Source organism: Thunnus albacares, chromosome 23 (genome assembly GCF_914725855.1).
Source record: "Thunnus albacares chromosome 23, fThuAlb1.1, whole genome shotgun sequence".
Taxonomy (NCBI): Eukaryota; Metazoa; Chordata; class Actinopteri; order Scombriformes; family Scombridae; genus Thunnus; species Thunnus albacares.
Window position 1 is genome coordinate 20,645,039 of NC_058128.1, and position 19,864 is coordinate 20,664,902.

The 19,864-nt window shown below is 40.9% G+C and overlaps 3 protein-coding genes across 4 annotated transcripts; 1 reads left to right on the forward strand and 2 right to left on the reverse strand.

The window, feature by feature from the left end:
- Nucleotides 1–224: 224 nt before the first annotated feature.
- Nucleotides 225–7,465, reverse strand: selenoo2 (selenoprotein O2). The gene is made up of 9 exons (XM_044342640.1): nt 6,434–7,465; nt 5,181–5,384; nt 4,805–4,982; nt 4,525–4,655; nt 3,969–4,246; nt 3,725–3,887; nt 3,182–3,367; nt 2,252–2,408; nt 225–1,180 (listed from the first exon to the last, which is right to left on the reverse strand). Exons 1-9 carry the CDS (start codon nt 6,865–6,867, stop codon nt 1,013–1,015), a joined length of 1,899 nt encoding a protein of 632 aa, XP_044198575.1. The 5' UTR covers nt 6,868–7,465; the 3' UTR covers nt 225–1,012.
- A 197-nt stretch (nt 7,466–7,662) lies between these two features.
- LOC122974768 (zinc finger protein 132-like) lies at nt 7,663–16,023 on the forward strand. Its single transcript, XM_044342694.1, has 9 exons — nt 7,663–7,987; nt 9,219–9,421; nt 9,613–9,711; nt 9,871–9,966; nt 10,165–10,275; nt 11,959–12,082; nt 12,168–13,266; nt 13,785–13,837; nt 14,075–16,023. Exons 1-9 carry the CDS (start codon nt 7,954–7,956, stop codon nt 15,340–15,342), a joined length of 3,087 nt encoding a protein of 1,028 aa, XP_044198629.1. The 5' UTR covers nt 7,663–7,953; the 3' UTR covers nt 15,343–16,023.
- Nucleotides 15,636–19,833, reverse strand: apex1 (APEX nuclease (multifunctional DNA repair enzyme) 1). Of its 2 annotated transcripts, none has more exons than XM_044342697.1 (5): nt 19,752–19,833; nt 18,079–18,210; nt 17,791–17,954; nt 17,508–17,700; nt 15,636–16,699 (listed from the first exon to the last, which is right to left on the reverse strand). In XM_044342697.1, the coding sequence occupies exons 2-5, from the start codon at nt 18,137–18,139 to the stop codon at nt 16,185–16,187; spliced, it is 933 nt and encodes a 310-aa protein (XP_044198632.1). In that variant the 5' UTR covers nt 18,140–18,210; nt 19,752–19,833; the 3' UTR covers nt 15,636–16,184. The 2 variants fall into 2 exon arrangements, with proteins under 2 accessions (XP_044198632.1, XP_044198631.1); XM_044342696.1 differs by lacking the exon at nt 19,752–19,833 and adding an exon at nt 19,598–19,705.
- Between the last annotated feature and the right edge of the window lie 31 nt (nt 19,834–19,864).

Genomic DNA, 19,864 nt, shown 5'->3' on the forward strand with positions numbered 1-19,864 from the left:
AGAGATGTTGTAATTGCTGATGACGACTGTACAGTGATAAACACTTTAAGATGTCCTTATATCTGCTCATGACTACATTATAATGTGCAATAAGGTTTTACCATTTATCAACAGGTGTTAATGAGTGTATACTACCATATATAGACAGCCGTTGTGAAGTTGATGTAGGTTTTCAGTGGATAAATAGTGACAGAAAATAAAAATAAGGGATATTATCGATGTAGTAAGATATTGGAAAATCATTTATTCCGATATTGAGAAAATGCTGGAATGTACATATGTCTTCTTATAGGTTTAAACAAACATCTACAGTTATTTAACAGACTTTATTGAGAAACTGTTACAAAGATATATGACCAATCATATCATATTCCTACAGTAGGTTTCAGTTACTAACAGTAGCATGTTTGAGCTCATTTGTGATACAGCTATGTTAAACTAACTGAATTTAATTTGACATAATTCTGCTTCTATACAATTGAAGATGCTGACCTTATATATTCATTAAGTACATGAGTGTTCTATGAGTGTGTTCTTGGTGTTTCAGACCCAGACAGGTCATTATGTGACTGGTCATCTGAGCCATCATACTTCATCACCTAAATGCATTGACTTCTTGTCGGTGTGACAAAACTTGCCTGCTTTTTACTATCACCAATCTTTTTAATTGTTCTTTGTTGATTGCACCAATTGTTTTGAAATTTGATGCTGTTGTATTATTAGTTACAGGATGAAATGACCACACAAATCAAAATCTATGCCAATCCTGATGAACACTGGAACACACTGGTTTACAAACTGTAACATCCTCCTTCAGCTAGGAGAGAAACCAAGTCAGACGTGGGAACAATGGGAGTGGAGAGAAAAACTGACATGTTAGTGCCAAATCATTAATTTCCCTTCACACCGACAACCCAGATCTTGTTTGCGCTGACAACTGTGGTCTACTGTATGTGGTCCAACAGTGAAAGCAGACCTCTCTCCTTCTGCCACCTGGGAGGCTCTATGAGGATCAAGTGACGCAATTTTTTTGTGCCCAGGAAGGAGACTTCCTGTTGTAGCCAACAGTCAGTTCCCTGCCTTTCTGCTCGTTTTCACTACATGCATTAGATCCATCCAAAGGCTCCAGCCCAAATGCATCAGAATATGGTTTCTCCAGAACTCTGAGGACCCTGTTGACCTGCAAACCAAGGTACAGATAAGATGACTACTACCAATTCTTAGGAAAGAAAATAAGAAGAAATACTACTAAATAAAAAAAGAAATTGGGTTTAAACTGCATAAAACAAAAATCAAAGTACATAAAAATACAAACTTCATTAAGACAACTAAGTCTATTACAGGAGCTGCTGGTCTCACAGCAACATGGAGTTTACTGATGTCTGTGTATCTGTACCAATGATGGCCATTTGTTTCCACCTACTGGTGGATTCATTGACTCAACTCATTGACTCAAGACAACAATACAATAAACTGATAAACACTGTATGTTTCTAAAGGAATATTAGAGAACTATCATGAAATATTATATGATACCGTAATTAATAGAGGTGGTGCTCTGCATTGCTTGAAATAAAGAAAGCCTCCACTAATGTCAGAAGAAATTATTACATTTTGAGGAAATACAAAATTAGACTTAAATAAGATTTGGCTACATTGATACGCAACCACAGATCTGACCTAAATTCTGCATGAAATTTGGAAATATCTATATGTATGGCTGTCAAAAACCAATCTCTCCAAAGACAACACAACAATCTTTCCAAATAACACAAGACATGTAACACTAGCATTAGCACTTCCAACTGGCCCTAAGCTCCTCCTGGTTACTGAAGCCATGTGCTGTTTTATTCACAGGGACACCCATGTACAGCGTTATTGAAAATACTAACTTTAGAAGGATGACACTGACACAGGAACTGAGGTTAACAATACCCAGTGAGCAGCGTTTTAGTGTAAAATTCATCCTCTTTAGGTACTAGCTTAAAAGTTATCCAGTGTATCACTGCCTGTGTTTTCTATTGATTGTGTGACTGAAGACACCATTTGGTGGGATGTTTTTAATTTAGTATTTGAAATAAAAATTGAGGACATTGGGGGGAGGTAAGAGTGCTTAAACCTCTGCTTAACCAGTTTCCCAAGGGAACCCTGTGATACACTAGTGAACTAGTGCAGACCAGCAGCTGCTTAGGCCTGTGTGGCAATAGTGATTTTGAAAAGGAAAGAAAAGAATTTTCAATGGTCTCTTGACCTCAGAGAAGTCTCCCTTTTCAGCAGCCTGAATTGCATTCTGGGCGATGTAGTTGCGTAAGACGACACGGGGGTTGGTGCTGTTCATCACATTGAGTCTCTCCTTTATGATGAGGGACAAGTCACTTGTGCCGTCACACTCCCTGGTTAAACGCCTCCTGGTATTGCAGCAAAAGAAAAATTACAAAAAGAGTCTTCGCTCTTTGTTCAATGATACCAGCAGATACTATGTTTAAAGCAGCAACAATTTATTTTTGTCAGCCTCATGGGGCAGTGCAACAAGCTGTAAACACAACACTGATATATTATCACCTGATAAAGTGGGCATTGCGAACGTGTTAGCAAACAGTTGCCTAGTTACACATATTAGCACATATGGAGCAACATTAACATTAAATTGTAGATTAAATCACAAATGTAACTGCAAATCTAAGTGATTCTCCTTTTAGCTCTGTTTTGGCTTTTTTGCTCAAAAATCAGCCTGTTGCTGCTTGAAATTAGTTTGATGCAAGCAGTGAGACTGTACTAATACATTTAAGTTGCAGGCCGTAAAACTAAAACAAGTAAGCTAGGGGAACTGCAGAGTTGGGTAATCATTTTCTGTGGGTTCACCACTATGAGTGACGTTTAAGAAGTAGCCATTTAATCCATTATTAATGTAAAAAATGTAATTAGTGCAACTTTAAATTGCAGCCAGCAACAGGAAGTAAGCGTGTTCCATCCTTTGAAACTGGACTGACAAATGTAGGAATAAGGTCAAATCTTAAACATTATGTAAATATAATCATTATCATTATAATCATTACATAAAGGTCATTTTCAGCCTTAACCCAAGAAACAAGCCAAATACTGCCTGTTATTTATCAATCACATTATATGAATATGCAACTTTTTAGTGCACCTCTTTGTACCCGTGTTTTTCTTTTCTTACCTGTATCGGCTAACCCAGCGAATCCAGTCATCATGATGCTTTTCCTTGAGCTCATCCTGATCCGTCTCAAGCAGCTCCTTTAGTCGGCACATTAGGTCCAGCTGGTGGGACACACCTGGCCTGTCTGCCACCATGCCAAACATGACTGGGTTGGTTTGTGCCATGGACAAAATCATCGCCAACTCACTAAAAACAAGGCAGATGCTAAAGATGATTGGGGAAAAGGAAAAATGCTTGATGTTGTCCATAAATCTAGCTCTAGTTCTACATGCTGTTCCATGTATGTCTGCCTCACTTGTATGGATAAGTCTTTCCAAATACCACAAAACACATTTAACTTACATATTTTCTTGGTAAGATTTTTTCCCAAAATGCTTGCATATAAAAGGAAAAACAGATTAGATGGTGAAAGATATTTGCTCAGGTAGGACTAAATGTATGTTCATTGGGAGTATATGGTGGGGTAGCTAGAGACTTTATGTTCTCATTATAGCTGCTCTATAAAAAAGCATACATATACCCAACCACCATACACCCCCTCACCGGTTCTCCATAGTTGGCTTATTAGCCACCTTTAGCTCCTCAATAGAGGCACACTGCTCTAGGATGAGGTCCACTACTGGCCCGACTGTCGCCCTCTCACTCTCACCCTCCTCAGGCCAGGGCACACGGCTCAGCAGGTGGAAGGTGTTGGTATAATCTGCACCTGAAAAAAAACCCAAAATAACTATACTGTTGTATATATTGTTCCCTGACATCTCCATCTATCTTACATAACTCCTTGTACCAGTATTGTGCATGAGATGCAGCAGGTCTGATATGAGCTCTCTGTCCTCTGCCTCTTCTTTCCTCACAAGGCCCAATTTCTTCCTCATGATAGACAGGTAGAAGGTTTCATATGTGGGCATAAATTCATCCAGGATAGCTCTGGCCTTGGCTGCATCCAGCTCAGAGCCCAATGCCTCCACCAGGCGAGCCAGGTTCCAGCAGCACATGGACGGCTGGGCTTGGTATGAGTATCGCCCTCTTTTGTCTGAGGCGTTGCAAACAAAATCTGGATCAAATCTGACACAAGGTGGGAGAGTTTTCATGTAGAATATGACGCAACACATTGCATTAAATATTGTTTTTATGTAAATTCTTATCTTCTTTTTAGACACTGAATGGAACAGATTATAATCTCACTTTTAGAGCAATGTTACTGAGGCAGAGCTGAAATATATATTTATTTTTAACCTCACTTATAGCTGAAGAACCAGTTTTTCAGATTACAAGTAATCTAACTGGCAAACTTAAATGTAAAGATGTGCACATGACACTTATTTGTGCTTTCAGCAGCCTACCTGTCCATGAAACCAAAGGGGCCATAATCCAGAGTCAGACCCAGGATGCTCATATTGTCTGTGTTTAGCACGCCATGGCAAAACCCAACACACTGCCACTGGGCCACTAGTTTAGCAGTTCGCACCATCACCTGGGCAAAAACAAGTCCAATTTAATGATCAAAATGCTAAAACACCAGCATGAATTAAATCCTATACCATGTTTGCCATGTTCAGCACTCAGTTCATTATTGTATCCTACATCCTTACATCCTCTGAGAGAAACATTTAAGCTTTTCACCTCTCTGAAAAAAGCCAAATTCCTGTTTTTCCTGTTGCTATAAGCCTGTTGAATAGAAGGAAAGAAAGTCTCGATGACATAATCCAGCAGCTGAGCGCGAATGTCATGCCGCCCTGTGCTGGGACCCTGCAGGCCTGAGAATCCATCTCGGCCCAGAAATATCTCAAAAGATCCAAACCTAAACAAAGGAAAGAGAGATGTCTGTTTCTGGAATGGTTTCATATGATTTTTCACAAAGTACAAATCATTACTCATGGGTTTTTCTGTATGAGGTCAGATTTTCATCTTAGTTGCATTTTAGTTCAATTTTACACTTTGATCCATATTTTTTACAGACATCACTATGGCAAAAGTGATAAACTCAAGAAAAACTTGCCTGATGAAGGAAGGGGCGAGACGCAGGACAACTGAGCAGCGCTCATCAATGCGCTGGCCACTGTTCAGAGGATCCCTGCTGACATAGAGGTCAGAGGTCACAAGGGAGGCTGCACGGGTGCTGGGTATCCCCAGGGCGGCCATGGCCTCGCTGCACAAGAACTCTCTGATGCTGGAGCGAAGCACCTTCCTGCCATCACCATCTCTGAGAAAATTGCAATGTGTCCAGCTCTGATTAACCAGTGCATAAGTTGAAAATATTGAAAATTGCTGGTACTGGAAATATGTTGAATGTTGTTCAACAAATCTTCAAAATATAACAGTGTTGTTTTTGTGAGCCACGTAAACTAAATCAGTTATTCCATCAATATATATGGTATTGTATTACATTTATAGTAGTTTTTCTTTAATTGACTGTCTCCCACAAGAAGTCTAGGCAAAAAAGCACAAATTATAAACAATATAAAACTTAACATAACTTAGGACAGAGATCCAACACATTATGTAAATTCAATGCATATGAATTCACACATCAGTGGATGAGTGTGAAATTTAATGTAAAAAAAAATTTTTCTAGAGCTTTAAGTTTGACAGCTGTACAAACTCCATCCACTGGGAGGACTATGAAAAGTGGTTGACAGGTCGGGAAAAATCTAGTAAGGGGACCTTTTTTTGTCAAACTGCTAGGTCTGGGATGAACATGCTCGATGCCAGTGATGTTTCATGTTACAAATTTCCCAAGTGTTTATGGAAAAACATACAGTACAGTAGCAAAATGTTGACTCAAATGTGTTTTGCCATTACTGGGATTGTGAAGAGAGGTGATACTGGTCAGATATGCTGTATGTCATGAATTAGAAAATGTCTCTAACATTCCTTATACTACATGTGTTCAAACGAATAAATCGGCTGGGGAAATTGGTTTTATGGAGCGCTATTGTGAGTTAAGCAAAGGGATGCATTTGATGTGTGCCAAGCAGTTAAGCTCATAAGCAGCTCTCCCTGGGATAAGTGCATTCACATGCCTCTAGTGAGGAAGACTTATGGAGGATCTGCTGTGTCACTTGCTCAAAGTGTCTCATTTACATTTGATGAGAGAAAAATGCATCAAACATTATAGATATTTTGTCCCAGACCAGATTGTTGTGATGGTTAAACTGCACCAAATATGTGGTCTTCAAGATGAGATGGTAAATACATGAAAGAAAACAACAAATACCTGAGCTGTCAGCACATCAGAATAGCAAAAATTACCTGGAGTAAGGTGTGATTCCTGCACCTTTCACCTGAATCTCCCATCGCCCATGGGTGACGGACTCTACCTCCCCCAGGTACATCACCGCTCCATCTCCCAGCTGACCCGCAAACAGCCCAAACTGGTGACCGCTGTAACAGTGCGCAGCCGGCTGGGAGCCCGGCAGCAGCCGGGAGCCACTCAAATACTCCGGGCCCAGAGGATCACTCAGCACATCCTGCACTCCCAGGCCGAGCAGAGCCAGCGCTGACTGGGATAGAGCCACGAAGGTCGGGCGCGCTAGCGGCTGAAGAGCTCGAATTCGGGAGAAACACGCCGCCGGGACGGTCCGGGAACCGGGCTCCTCCGAGTCATCCACCGGCAGCCTGTTCAGTGCGGTGTTGTTGAAAGGTAAGCGCTCCAGAGCCGAGGACTCGCACTGAGAGGGCTCCATGAATCCTGGAGCTTATGCGACCCAGTCCTGATGAACAAGACTATGTGGTGGCGTCAGTGTGTGGCACTTTTCAGTAGCCTACGAGAGACAGTGCTCAGTGGTGAAAAAAGTATTCAGACCCTTTACTCAATTATAAGTGTCAATACCACAATGTAAAAGTGCTCAACAGAAATATAAGTCCCGCATTCAAAATGTTACTTATCAGCTAAATGTAGGTCAAAGCAATATTCTCCTCTGGAATGTAGTGGGGTGGAAGTAAAAGTAGCAGAAAATGGAAATACTCAAGTAAAGCCTACAAAACCATCAAATTTGTACTAGCTGAATCAGATATATTGCCATGTAAGTTTGCACATATAAGAAATTTACCTTGTTGTTGTGGTGCATGACAATAAAAAAACAGAAGACAAGAGAAAAAACAAGTATCAAAGTAAGAAAAATACAACTACTGCAAAAGACAGGCGGTACAAATATATAAATAACATTTTACAGACAATAACATTTTACAGAAGAGAGCAGTTGAGTTCAGAAATAATGTGCAAGATATTGACTGGGAATGTGAAAATGTATAAACAGTATATGTAATGTGCGTATATGTAATGTGCATGTACTTAGTTGTGAAATAAGCAATATTCACATATCTGTGTTTTTATGTATTTTGCTTCTGATCACACCAAGGATCAAGAGTGAAAACTACTCTGTATTACAGGGTAATACATAATAGGGTATAGTGTAATACAGAGAGGGATATAGGGTAAGCAGTGCTCGGGGTGATGCAAAGAATCTCCAGCAGGTGGCAGTAACGCAACAAGAAGAACGCCATGTGTCGGATAATCTAAATAGTGAAGAAGTCTCCGACAACAAATCAATTCACCATGTAACAGTTTGTTTTGACAGTGCTCGCGGTTATTTGGAGTTCGTCTCCTAAGTTAGAGGGGAGGTTTTGCACTTAAAGTCGAATAGCTGCCCCAGTCTGTGTCATCCATTAACTGCCAATATCAGTAAACCGTGCCTGGGTAAAGTAGCTAGCTAGCCGGCTAAAAGCAGCTAACCGCAGTCAAACTTTCATCAGCACCGGTGTGAGAGAAGATGGACTCAAATGTTTTCGCGACCGTTTCTAAAGGTTGGTTTGTTGGGAAAGCAAGAACGAATATAAGCCAATTTGTTGGAAAACTTGGAGTTGGCGATAGTTCAGCTAACTTTAACTTTTCTCAGTGCTTCGACTCAAGCTAAATTAGCTTATTAAGCTAGTTTGTTGGCTTATTTTCAGGTTGTATCTTGACAGGTTTTAGTTTGCGTCACAAATCACTTTGCATGCATATCGTCTTATGAATGCTGCATTTCCATGAATAATTCGTACAAGCATGGCAAAAGTGTAGCTGACTTGGTTTTAGGAACATTGTCGTTATTGAACATGCACTCAGTGTTTTCAGCAAGGTTGCATTCAAAACAGATCTCTGTTCTTGTGTCGCTATAAATATAGGTAACAGACAAAAGCAAAGGAGAGGAAAGATCCTCCTTCTGAGCTAGAATTAGAGACGGGAAATATAGCAATTTTAAAGATCCCCTCCAGACATGTTTTAAGATGTATTAAATACTCTACTTTGAATAATGATTTCTGTCTGATATGGTTTTTCCATAAAATAGATCAATTATCTTGCTAAAATTCTAAAAATTGCATCTCCTCCTTCTCCCTCATTAAAAATTTCACAATCTATGAATATACAAATATTCTTCAATTCAAAAGTTTAACTGCTGGACACAAAATGTCCACTTCACTTCATCAAAAAGTCAATTTTCAGTGTTTGTGCACTTGAGGCTTCAAGTTGGGTAAATTGAATATTGCACCAGGATTGGCTCCAAACTAGTTGTGAAGTCACAAATCATTTTCATGGGCCCACCCCTTAAAATCAGATTTTCAGTGATCACAGAGAAACTTTCCACTTTCAGCAGATGAATGTGAAAACACACTCTGCACGTACATCATTCTGCTCAGTGAAGCTCAAACATCCAACTGAAGGAACAAGAAGAAAAAATATTTGTGAGTGGAGGAGAACTTTAATATTTTATGTCTATATGCAAATGGTGTTTTTGTAAATATAAGAATCATTGTACATAATTGTATTGTGTGATTGAAAAACATTAAAAATCAAGTGTTAGAAAAATGTCAAATCAGCTGAAAATAACTGCCCCAGTTTGACTTCCCATCATCACACAGTCCAGTGTTCTGATAATAGGGTTGACAACTTATAGACAGATATCGTGTCTGACAAGGAAAATGTTAGTGATTAAATTAGGATAATAAGTGGGACAGACAGGTCTGCTTCATTCACCTGTGCATTTCTGTTTTTCAGGCAACCCTTTACCTCTGGCGTCACTGCGCCTCCTGGTCCCACCTTTTCAGCTCATGACCGCTTCTATGTGGCAGGTGCTGAAGAAACAAGATGTCATGAACTACTGGAAAGTGGCAGAGTTTGTCTCTTTGGTGAATGACATGGTCCCAGAGCTGCTGATGTACAAGCACAGGACACAACTTAACCTGGGGTTAAGAGCTAGGGTGGGTGTCAGTGGAGGACATGAGAGGTTATCCTCATTTATCAGCTGATTCAAAGCTAATGTTAAATGTTGTTATGTAAGATGGAGGCTAGGATATAGTATATAGTTACATTTACAGACAACTAATGATGTATGTACTGTATTGTGAACACAGTAGTATTTTGATGCAGTGTTTGTTTTTCTCCTCTACAGTATATTCTTGAGTTGTGCCGAAGTGAACAGCATGTGGAACCTGACTTCATATTGTGTCACTTGGACAAGATTAAATCACAACACCCTTCCCTGGTAGATGTAAGTGTCTACAGTATAGATTAATTGATTTTTCAAAATCCAACTGCTCTGTTAAGCTCACTTTTTGTTAATGTAAACATATTCCGTTGCTGGCCGGGCAACAAATTGATCAACACCACTCCAGCGACTATCCAGTAGTGAACTTCTGTGATATTGCAGATAAAAGAATCAGAAGAGGAGGAAGTAGTGGTTCACTTTCTGGGGTTAATTCAGACTCTGCTCAAAGATCCTGAAGAGAGACAAGACTTTTTCATGGTAAGTCACTTATCATTTAGACCTCTGTTGAGCCAAACACACCTGTAAATTTTACCTGTCTTTATAGCTTATTGTTAATGGTTGTAGTTTGTATGAAGATGGGTTCTGTTAGTTGCACACATTCAGTTAGTTGTTGAATCGCTTTAGTATTTATGATGCAGTGAAAGAGTTATGACAGTCTTTTATTGTCTTTTAAAGGAGGTCTTCCCTGCTGAGTATGGACCACAGTATGACCGTGATTTGCAGACTCTGTTTTGGGAGTTCCTCTGTCGACTTGCTCAGCTGTTGCCGGTTCCTGACCTTGAGCAGGTGAGCGGTGTCGTTATGTCATTTGGATAAAAAGGTAACAATGAGTATCACATGTAAAAACAAAGAAAGACTAACTGAAATAGTCAACTACTTTACTACTACTACTACTACAGACTTATATAACAGGGGAAATGTTATATTACAGTTAGAGGCTTACCACAGCATTACCAAGACCACTAGAGGGAGTATGTAGCACGTAAATGAGCTCCAGCCATATTACAGGTTAATCATATATGCTTGCCAGTACATCACACTGTACTGTATGTATTAACTATGAATGATAACAATTATCCCATAAGAAGTGAATGATGGAACTGAAGTTGTGTCAACATCTCCCCTCTGGTAGGCGCTACAGAACACTGTACATCTATACAACAGCTTCTTTCCCCACAACATCACACTCACTAAACAGTTCAATCAGACATGTGAGGTCCAAAAGCAATTGTGAGATAGCTGCAATGTTAAGTCACCTCACTACTTACAGTGGTCTAGCACAAAAATCTGAGCATATGAAGCTTCAGTGGGGCCCCCTCCCCTTTTAGTACTTCCATCTTCTCATCTGAACAAATAACTGAAGGACCAAGTGTACACATGCATATAAGTAATATGCATGTAATCAGTAATCAAGTGTTTAATACATTTTTAGTCATCTTTTCTCACTATACTGTAATTGCTGTGTGAAGCTTTCACTATGAGGTTTTAGAACATTATATTTCCATCACATTTTTAAAAGATGTTCATTATACCCTGAGACAAAGGTGGAAAACCATCTTACTCTGGGCCCCTACACCGAGTAATTATTAATGTGTGACTGTATTCCATAATAAGACAACAGAAGAAGAGTTCACTGGAATCATGTTTTATATGCCGAACTAAGATGAAGAAGTGCTAGCCCAGTCTGCTGCAACATAAAAGTATAATAAAACTTTAGAGACTTTAAAGGCACATTCTTAATATACACAGAAAGGTAGACCCAGTATTAAGACTGAATACACAGGATTGGAAGCTGCTGTTGCTCTCAAACTGATTGACCTGTCTTAATACAGGAAGTGATGTTAAATAATAATACCTCAGTTTAAATTACTTTACTAGTAAAGTAAGTGCTGCAAATGACTACTTGATATAAGTCTAATTTAAAAACCTGCAGGGAAAAAAATGCTTTTTGTCAGCCCTTCCCATGTTGGGGCCATGGGTAGTTGCTCTCTCTGCTTTATCCTGTGTGTATATACTATATCTCATGCATAGACTATGTACAGTGTAATAGAAACAAGGTACAATAACACACTAACAGCTTTCATTGGAAGCCCTTAAAAATTATGATCTTTTAATGGCTACTGTGATCATTAGGAATGATTACAGTAAGCAAAATCTGTTTTAGTGTTTACATGGGCACCTGGCTATTGTTTTAAGACAAACGTTAAAAACTGTGAACCTATCCTTCAATGATGTGCAGCGCTACTCTCGTCTCATCAAAAGTAGTAACACTTTAAATCCGAGATAACCAGACAAAATAAATTCTAAATATTATTAACCAGTAATTTGTCCTACAGGTGTTCAATCTGCAATTCTGGTGTCTCAGTGTCCTGCTTTAGAAATTTAAATCTTTGTTTATTTCATTAAGGCTTTATCATTTTTGATGATATTGGATCTGTGGTGATGTGTGCTGTCATACATTACTCGCAGACTGTTTCCTGGCTTGGAGCTGAAGGTTCTGTGTTGGAGGATTGTGTGTGTTCAGTCTCTGAACCTACAGACCTGAAGACTTTGCTCCAGCACCACAAACACCTCCAGCATTTAGAGCAACATGGTAAGTAACTTCCCATAACCACTGCTATTGCATTTCAAGTTTGAGGACAAGATAATAACTTTAGTTTCACTCGTTTTTTGCGCAGTTCCACCCTCGAGTATGGGCGACAGCATCCTCTCCTCCCTCTCTGCAGTTCCCACCAGCAGAATGGCAAAGCCAAAAGAACAAGCCAACCAGTCAGATCCGCTGCAAGACCTCAACGATGACACACACACCACTGTTTCATTCGTGGATGACGTAGCAGTTGAAATCATCACAGTGACAGATTATGCAGAGGTTGAACTAGGCGCGAGCACCGACGTAGAGGTGGTGCTGGGAGAAAACTGCTTTGAAGGAACAGACAGTAGCACAGCGGCTGAAGATTCACTGGTAGTGCTCACAGAAGAGACGGCCAGGGAGGAGGAAGTAGGAGAAGCAGGGCAGGAAACAACACAAGAAAAGCCTGCAAGTGGTTTGATAAACATCGGTCATGCAAAAGTTAACTATGACTCAGCATCCTCTCAGCATCAGATCTCTTTGGGACCTCATGACTGCCCAGACTGTGAGAAGAAATTTAAGTTTGCTTCTTCGCTAACCGCACACAGGGTCATCCACACTGGTGAACGCCCCCACCGATGCAACGAGTGCGGCCGCTGCTTCTCTTTCAGACAGTCCCTCGACAGGCACAGAAACACTCACAAAACCGGACGCAAGTACAACTGCGTTGTCTGCGGGGAGACCTTCCACTCCTTGTTGGCCCGCACGGAGCACAAGCAAACACACATGGAAGAAGGTGTTTACACATGCCAGCAGTGCAGCAAAAAATTCAACTGGGAGCTGGCACTTGCGAGGCACCTGAAAACTCACACTGATGACCACAACGCAAACAAGACTCCAGGGAGCCGTGAAGAAGGAAAAGAGGTTGTTGCACTCACTGAACCTGACTGCCAGGTGCAAGCAGATGATAACTCTGATCATGATCCAGAGAATGCAGAGGTTCAGAGCAGCAAGTGTCCCACCTCGGAGCCTGGAGGCATGCTCCCTGAACAAGTCATTTCCCTGATCAAAGTGCGCACAAGTGGGCGCAAACGCAAACCCACCATGAAGATCCAGGTGATAAATTTGCAGAAGCGCATGACCACTAAGAGAAAGAAGGAGATCACCAGGGCGAATCCTCCAGCGCTGAAGCCTTTGCCTTTCAATTGGTAAAATCATCTGGCCTCATTAACCACTTCTTATTTGTTTCTGTCTCACAAATGGTTTCCTTCAGTAATGTTTTTGTTGTTCTTGCACAATGATACAGAGTTGCAGTTTTGTGTGTCATTATGATGACATATGTCTGTGTCAATATGTTGTTTTAAACTTGGTAAATTTGAGAACAGCCCATGATTAAAACTTAATAGTTCAGTTTTTATAACAGACTTAGTACATAGACTTAAATACTTTATTATCAAAATTGCACCAGGCCAATATACACTTGTGCATTTTACTACCTATAGTACAAATATTTTATCTTTCATTTTAATTCTTTATAATTCTTATTTTTACTTATATTCGGTTTCTTAATTTTTATTTGCACACTGACCTGTTAGCACAGCCTAGTGTGCCACCATGCATTTCACTGCACATATCGAATGACAAATTAAATCTTGAAATTGTTATGTATGGTGAGACATCCAACAACTCGTGTGCCTCTTGGTGACTTTTCCTTTCTTTTTAACAGTGCAGAACACTCCTATGGGTCAACCGCGGTCTCATCAAAGGACGGCGATGAAAGTGAGTGTTCATTTTTAGAAATATAATCTTTTGATCTTCCTCACCAAAATTACATATTTAGAGAGATAAGAGAACTGACACTATTTAAAATTGTGTTAACCTGTAAATTACAAGCAGAATGTGAATCCATGTGTCCATAAGTAAATTAAGTTATAAGCAATAAATTTCAAAAAAGTTGAACATTTTCCTTCTTTAATTTCTTGCTGTAGTCTTAAAATAGCTTTGTTTCTCCATAAGGTTCTGTTGCAAATGGACCATCGGAGGCTTTCTCCTGTCCTAACTGCTCCTTCCACCATTCAGAAGAAGCGCAGGTCCAGCAGCACATTGACAATGTTCACTCTGTTGAGGTTGAGGATGACAAGCTGTCCCTTCAGTCCCTCACAGAGGAGGAGGGACGTTTTAGTTGTCCAGACTGTGAGAAGAGCTTCAAGTTCCAGTCCTTACTAAAAGCCCACCAGCGAATCCACACAGGCGAGCAGCCCTTCCTTTGTTCTCAGTGTGGACGGCGTTTCTCCTTCAAACAATCACTGGAGAGGCACAAGCAGACGCACAAGTCCGGACGCAAGTACGAGTGCCTGATCTGCGGGGAGTTCTTCAAGTCCTTGGTGGCTCAGAGGGAGCATAAGAGCACCCACATGGAGAATGGCGAGTACCTGTGTTCGGAGTGTGGCCGGGCGTTTGCCTGGAAGTCTGCACTGGTGAGGCACCTGAAGACCCATGGCGAAGATGCCAACAAGGTGGAGCGTTCTCACAAATGCCCTCGCTGTGACCTGGGCTTCAGCTGTGTCAGCTACCTCAACAGGCACCTCCAGACTCATCATGAAGAGAGAGTGCACACCTGCAACTGCGGGAAGAGCTTCGCCTACCGAGCAGCTCTCACAGCGCACCAACGCATCCATCAAAAAGAGCGGCCACACACATGTACACAGTGTGGCAAAGGATTCCTCTACAAGGGCGGTTTGGTGAGCCACATGAAGATCCACTCAGAGGAAATGCCCTTCATGTGTTCCTACTGTGGCAAGTGCTTCAAAAGGGAACGCAACATGAAGAAACACGAGCGCTGCCACACCAGGGAAAATGTTTTCAGCTGCTCACAGTGCGACAAGAGTTTTGTCTATAAGGCAACTTTAATCAGACACGAGCTGACGCATTCAGGCGAGAGGCCGTACCTGTGCTCCGACTGCGGGAAGGGTTTCTTTTCCCATGCAGAGCTTCTGAAGCACGAGCGTTTCCACACAGGCCACAAGCCCTTTCAGTGTCCCCACTGTGGCAAGAAATTCACACAGTCTTGCTACCTGACCATTCACCTGCGCTACCACACTGGAGTCCGCCCGTATTCCTGTGCCGAGTGTGACAAGAGCTTCCTCAGTGCCAATCGGCTGAAAAGACACCAGCAAACACATACGGGGGAAAAACCGTACCTATGTGTAGAATGTGGGAAAGGCTTTAGGCAATCATATCATCTTAAAATGCATCAACGAACACATATCATGAAGTTAACATAGACAGTCAAGACTTAAACTTCTCTGAAAATGTATATTTGGAAATTAAAATGGTATAATTCCATATAGTTTAGACTGGGACAAAGACAACTCTAGATGCATTACTGTGGCTTTATCTCCAATGAACTGCTGTAAATCTACTTCTAGCAAGAACAGGTTCATGTTGAATATCCCCTATTTTCATAGACTGAATGCATTTGATTTCATGGTTGTGTTGTAATTAAACCACACTGAGCAGAGGAATATGTAAAGTTAACATCTTGGCTCTATGTCTTCAAATAACGAACACAAGAAAGTTCTACAGAAATCCAGTCTTTATTCAGAAGTGTGGGCATGTTTTACAACAGAAAATTTAACACTGGTTTGGAATAAAAGCGTTAACCTTTTTGTGCCAGAACAAGTTACAAGAGCAGTGGTTTCATTTCAAACAGTAACAAAAAACATCCCGCAGGTTGTGTGGCAGAGACTTTTGTTTCTGGTCAGCAGTAGTACAGACAGGAGCCACTTTGTGAGAGTTCTACAACTGGTCTTAAATCATTGTTGAATATGAGCTTACATATCTTTGAGTATTTAGTGTTGGATCATCAGACAGGACAGCCAAGAGGAATTTAGTTTTGCATTGTTGTGTTTTACTGACAAACATCAATTACAGAAAGGACAAATGGGCATTATGTTGATTAAAGTTTCATGTGAAAAAAGATAAAGGTAATAGACAATGAAGCTACTGCTGAATTTACTGAGAACTTCACCTTTGAGAAATTTCAACAGATGCAAGACTTCCCAAGTAGGTGATGCTTCACTCTAACAGAGCTCTGCAAAGCAGTAGGCTTGCTGACCAGAGTAACCTACACTGTTATGTGCAGAGTGATGGGGCAGTGGTCGCTTCCCATCACCTTGTTGCGGATCTTACTGTCGCAAAGGCCTGGCAGCAGAGCGGACGACAGCACAAAGTAATCAAGTCGCCAGCCCACGTTCTTTGAGCGGGCGTTCATCATGTAGGTCCAGAAGGTGTAGGCGTTGGTCTGCTCAGGGTAGAGCTCACGAAAGCTGTCGGTGAAACCGGCCGCCAGCAGCTGGCTGAAGCCCTCACGCTCCTCAGGGGTGAAGCCTGCGTTTTTCTTGTTCCCCTTCGGGTTCTTCAGGTCGATCTCCTGGTGTGCCACATTGAGGTCGCCGCACAACACCAGGGGTTTCTGCTTGTCCAGGTTGCACAGGTATGCCCGGAAGTCTACATCCCAGGTTTTGCGGTAATCTAGGCGCACAAGACCTCTGCTAGCATTTGGTATATATGCTGTCACCAGGAAGAAGCTGGGGAACTCTGCAGTAATGACACGGCCCTCCTTGTCATGCTCCTCTTTGCCTGGGGGGGATTGGTAGAGGAGGTTCAGTTAAAAATTGAATGTAGATACTTAATCATCACTTAAACACAGGTTCAGTTTTAAAATTACTTTGCTTTAGTACTTTAATTTCAAGTGTAGTGTGTTCACAATTAATATGAAGATAAAGACTGTCAAGCAAGGCCAAATCACTGTTCAGCCTGACAGTCTACTTAACAACTAGTACCATAATATGTAAATGTTAACCACATCAAAAAGGTGTACAAACATGCTCACAATGACGATGCTAATATTTAGCAGGTATATACCATGTTGACCATAGCAGAAGCTAATGGGAATGTCAATAGGTTTGAAGGTGTGTTGTTGTAAGTCAAAGTGCCGGTGCTACCAAATTACATTTTTGACTTGATGATGGCACTATATGGACGGAGAAAGAATCACCAAAGATTAGTTATCCTGAGAGAAACTTCAATGCCTGTAAAAGAAAAATTTATGACAATCCAATAGAGACATTAAACTCAAAACCACAAATGTCAACTTCATGGTGGTGCTAAAGGAAACATCATGGGATCACCAAAGTTATTAGGATTCATCCTCTGGGGATAATGAATGTCTATACAAAATTTCACAGCAGTCAGCCCAATAGTTGTGGAGATATTTTAGTCTAGTGGTGGACCAACCAACTGACATTACCGTCCCTTGAGTCCAACTGCTAGCATAAAAAGGTGATCAACTTAGAACCTACTACTAAGACTTATTTTTGCCATTTCCAGGCACCAGTGAAGGTTTAGACCTCCAATGAATGATTGGACAGCATAAGACACCACTCACCAATGCCATAGGTCACTTTGAGGGGTTCAGTCTTGCAGAGCATGGCCACACCACTGTAACCGTCCTTTTCATCTGACGTGGCCCAGTACTTGTGCGGGTACTCGGGCATTGAGGTAATGTCAGCGGGCAGGTCTTTCTCAGCACACTTGGTCTCCTGCAGGCACAAAACATCCGGAGCCTCCTCACGCACCCACTGGAACAGAGGGACACAAGCATTAAAACCAGCCACAGCTTGGCAAATAATTGGTGTTGCTTATGTTTCTTAAGTTAACTGCAAACTCACATCCAGGCCCTTCTTTTTCACCCAGGCCCTCAGCCCATCAACGTTCCAGGAAGTGATCTTCATGTTGGCGTTGCGTCCATCTTTGCTGGTCATCTTGTCAGGAGGATCATCATACAGTACTGGGGCCTCTGGCTCCTTAGCCTTCTTTGCTTTCTTTGCAGAAGCTATAAGGCCATGATGTAAGCAGCAAATCAGATATGTGTTGTTAGGGAAAGAAGGTATTGGAATATGTAAAGAATGTAGGGAACTGCATGTATGTGAAAAGTGCATTAATGCCTGCTGTAGTACCGGAGCCTGTGTCATTTTCCCCGTCTGCAGCCGCCTCCTCTGCCTTCTTGCCTCTCTTCATGCTTGAACTCGCTCTGACTGCAAACACACTTCTCAGACACACAACACGCACACACAACAGCACACACGCCGCTGGAAAAACAGAAAAAGAAATTTTAGTGTTCATCAGAAATGGAGACTTTTACCACAGTGGTTCTCAACTGTGTGCTATTACACCTGGAGAATCTACAGATTTTTATTCAAGTTTTTACATTTTTTTTATCTGACTAGACTGTTTAGCATAATAAAGCTCTGTGATGTTACCACCAGATTTTATGTTTCTTTTTACTCTTTGGTTGCTTTATCCGATCACTGGTTTTTATATGACACTGTCTTTTAATACTGTTGTTTTTTCAATGTGTGATTGTCTTTTTTCTTCTGTCCATCTACAGCATAAAAAAAGACACACGGACAATTGAAAAGTACTATACAAATCAAATTATTATTATTGTCCAAAACACTGGTTAATGACTTGTGTCTGAAATGAAAATTAGTATCTGAATCAATATTTTTTTTTTCATCTACTAGATACAAATACTGGATTACTGGAAGTATGAAAGATATCAATAAAAACCATGGATGATATGGCCAGTATTTAACATTCATTCCCAATAATACAACTAATAACTCATGAATCATGACCTGGACGTGGATAAGCATCAGATAAAGAATGGATGATATTTATATACAGCCAATGGGATAAACCAACAAAAATAACTCATTCATTTAAGGTCAGGGGACTAGAACAATAGAATTTGGGATTTTCCAGACAAGTTTTGCTTAAATTCCATTAAGAAACATTTTATAATAAACGTTACTACTGATGGCAGGCTTGAACAATGTTTAAGACCTTAGTGAATGAAACTTAAGACCTCCTAAGGCCTTTTTTCCCCAAAGAAAACCTTTTAAGACTTTAAGACCCGCAGATAGACTGAACGGATGTCTGTATTCCCCAAAGACTACATCCTGTTACCAAACGCCTCAGTTTAAAACATATGCATGTGTTTTACAAATGGTGCTTGTTAGCTTGGCAAAAGTAAAGTGAGTTTTGGGATGTTTAAAAAAGGAACTTTCTGACAAAAGGGGGAAAACACGCTGAGCGTTAAGTTGGATGCGAGTCCTTCATGTGGATGAGCACATAGCTAAACACACCAACTGCAAGATATTTAATGAGATCCACTGGGTGCAAAATTGACAGCCTGCATACAGAAGACGAAGAAAAAAACTACTACGACAGAAGCTTTTGAAGGTTTTACGAAGCAGGATTAGAGGCTAGCGTTAGCATAGCTAGCATCTCCTGTGTGACAAAGAGCACACATGCAGCAGCAGCAGCAGGAGGCCTCCTCGGAGGATGTTATGGGGAAAAGCAGCTAACTTAGCTTCTTTCACGGTTTATAGGATTCACTTACGAATGCAAATGCTGTTAAATAACGTTAAACTAGCTACACATTTCAGGGAAAAGACATGCAAATAACCTTACTTGTACTTTCACAACAGGATGCAACGAGCAGACAAGTGTTCCTCCACAGTCACTCCCCCCAAACACACATACACACATTTACACACACACTGAATTTACTTAGGTTAGTTTTGGGGACATTAAATAGATTTACATTAATTTTCTGGAGACTTACCCAAACCCTAACCATAACCACTGACCCAAATATCAGCGTTTATCAACTGGGGACTTGTCCACTTGGGGATTTTGTCTCCAAGTGGACAAGCTGCCCCCAATTAATTGATCTTT

Excerpts from the sequence above, each read along its gene's own strand:
- apex1 (XM_044342697.1), bottom strand. The coding sequence starts at position 18,139 with ATGAAGAGAGGCAAGAAGGCAGAGGAGGCGGCTGCAGACGGGGAAAAT. Across the intron at positions 17,701-17,790 it reads TGAAAAAGAAGGGCCTGGAT|TGGGTGCGTGAGGAGGCTCC; the intron begins GTGAGTTTGCAG and ends CCTCTGTTCCAG. Across the intron at positions 16,700-17,507 it reads CAAAGTGACCTATGGCATTG|GCAAAGAGGAGCATGACAAG; the intron begins GTGAGTGGTGTC and ends AATCCCCCCCAG.
- selenoo2 (XM_044342640.1), bottom strand. The coding sequence starts at position 6,867 with ATGGAGCCCTCTCAGTGCGAGTCCTCGGCTCTGGAGCGCTTACCTTTC. Across the intron at positions 4,656-4,804 it reads ATTTGGCTTTTTTCAGAGAG|GTGATGGTGCGAACTGCTAA; the intron begins GTGAAAAGCTTA and ends GTTTTTGCCCAG. Across the intron at positions 4,247-4,524 it reads CCCTTTGGTTTCATGGACAG|ATTTGATCCAGATTTTGTTT; the intron begins GTAGGCTGCTGA and ends ACCTTGTGTCAG.
- LOC122974768 (XM_044342694.1), top strand. The coding sequence starts at position 7,954 with ATGGACTCAAATGTTTTCGCGACCGTTTCTAAAG. Across the intron at positions 9,422-9,612 it reads ACCTGGGGTTAAGAGCTAGG|TATATTCTTGAGTTGTGCCG; the intron begins GTGGGTGTCAGT and ends TCTCCTCTACAG. Across the intron at positions 9,712-9,870 it reads AACACCCTTCCCTGGTAGAT|ATAAAAGAATCAGAAGAGGA; the intron begins GTAAGTGTCTAC and ends GTGATATTGCAG.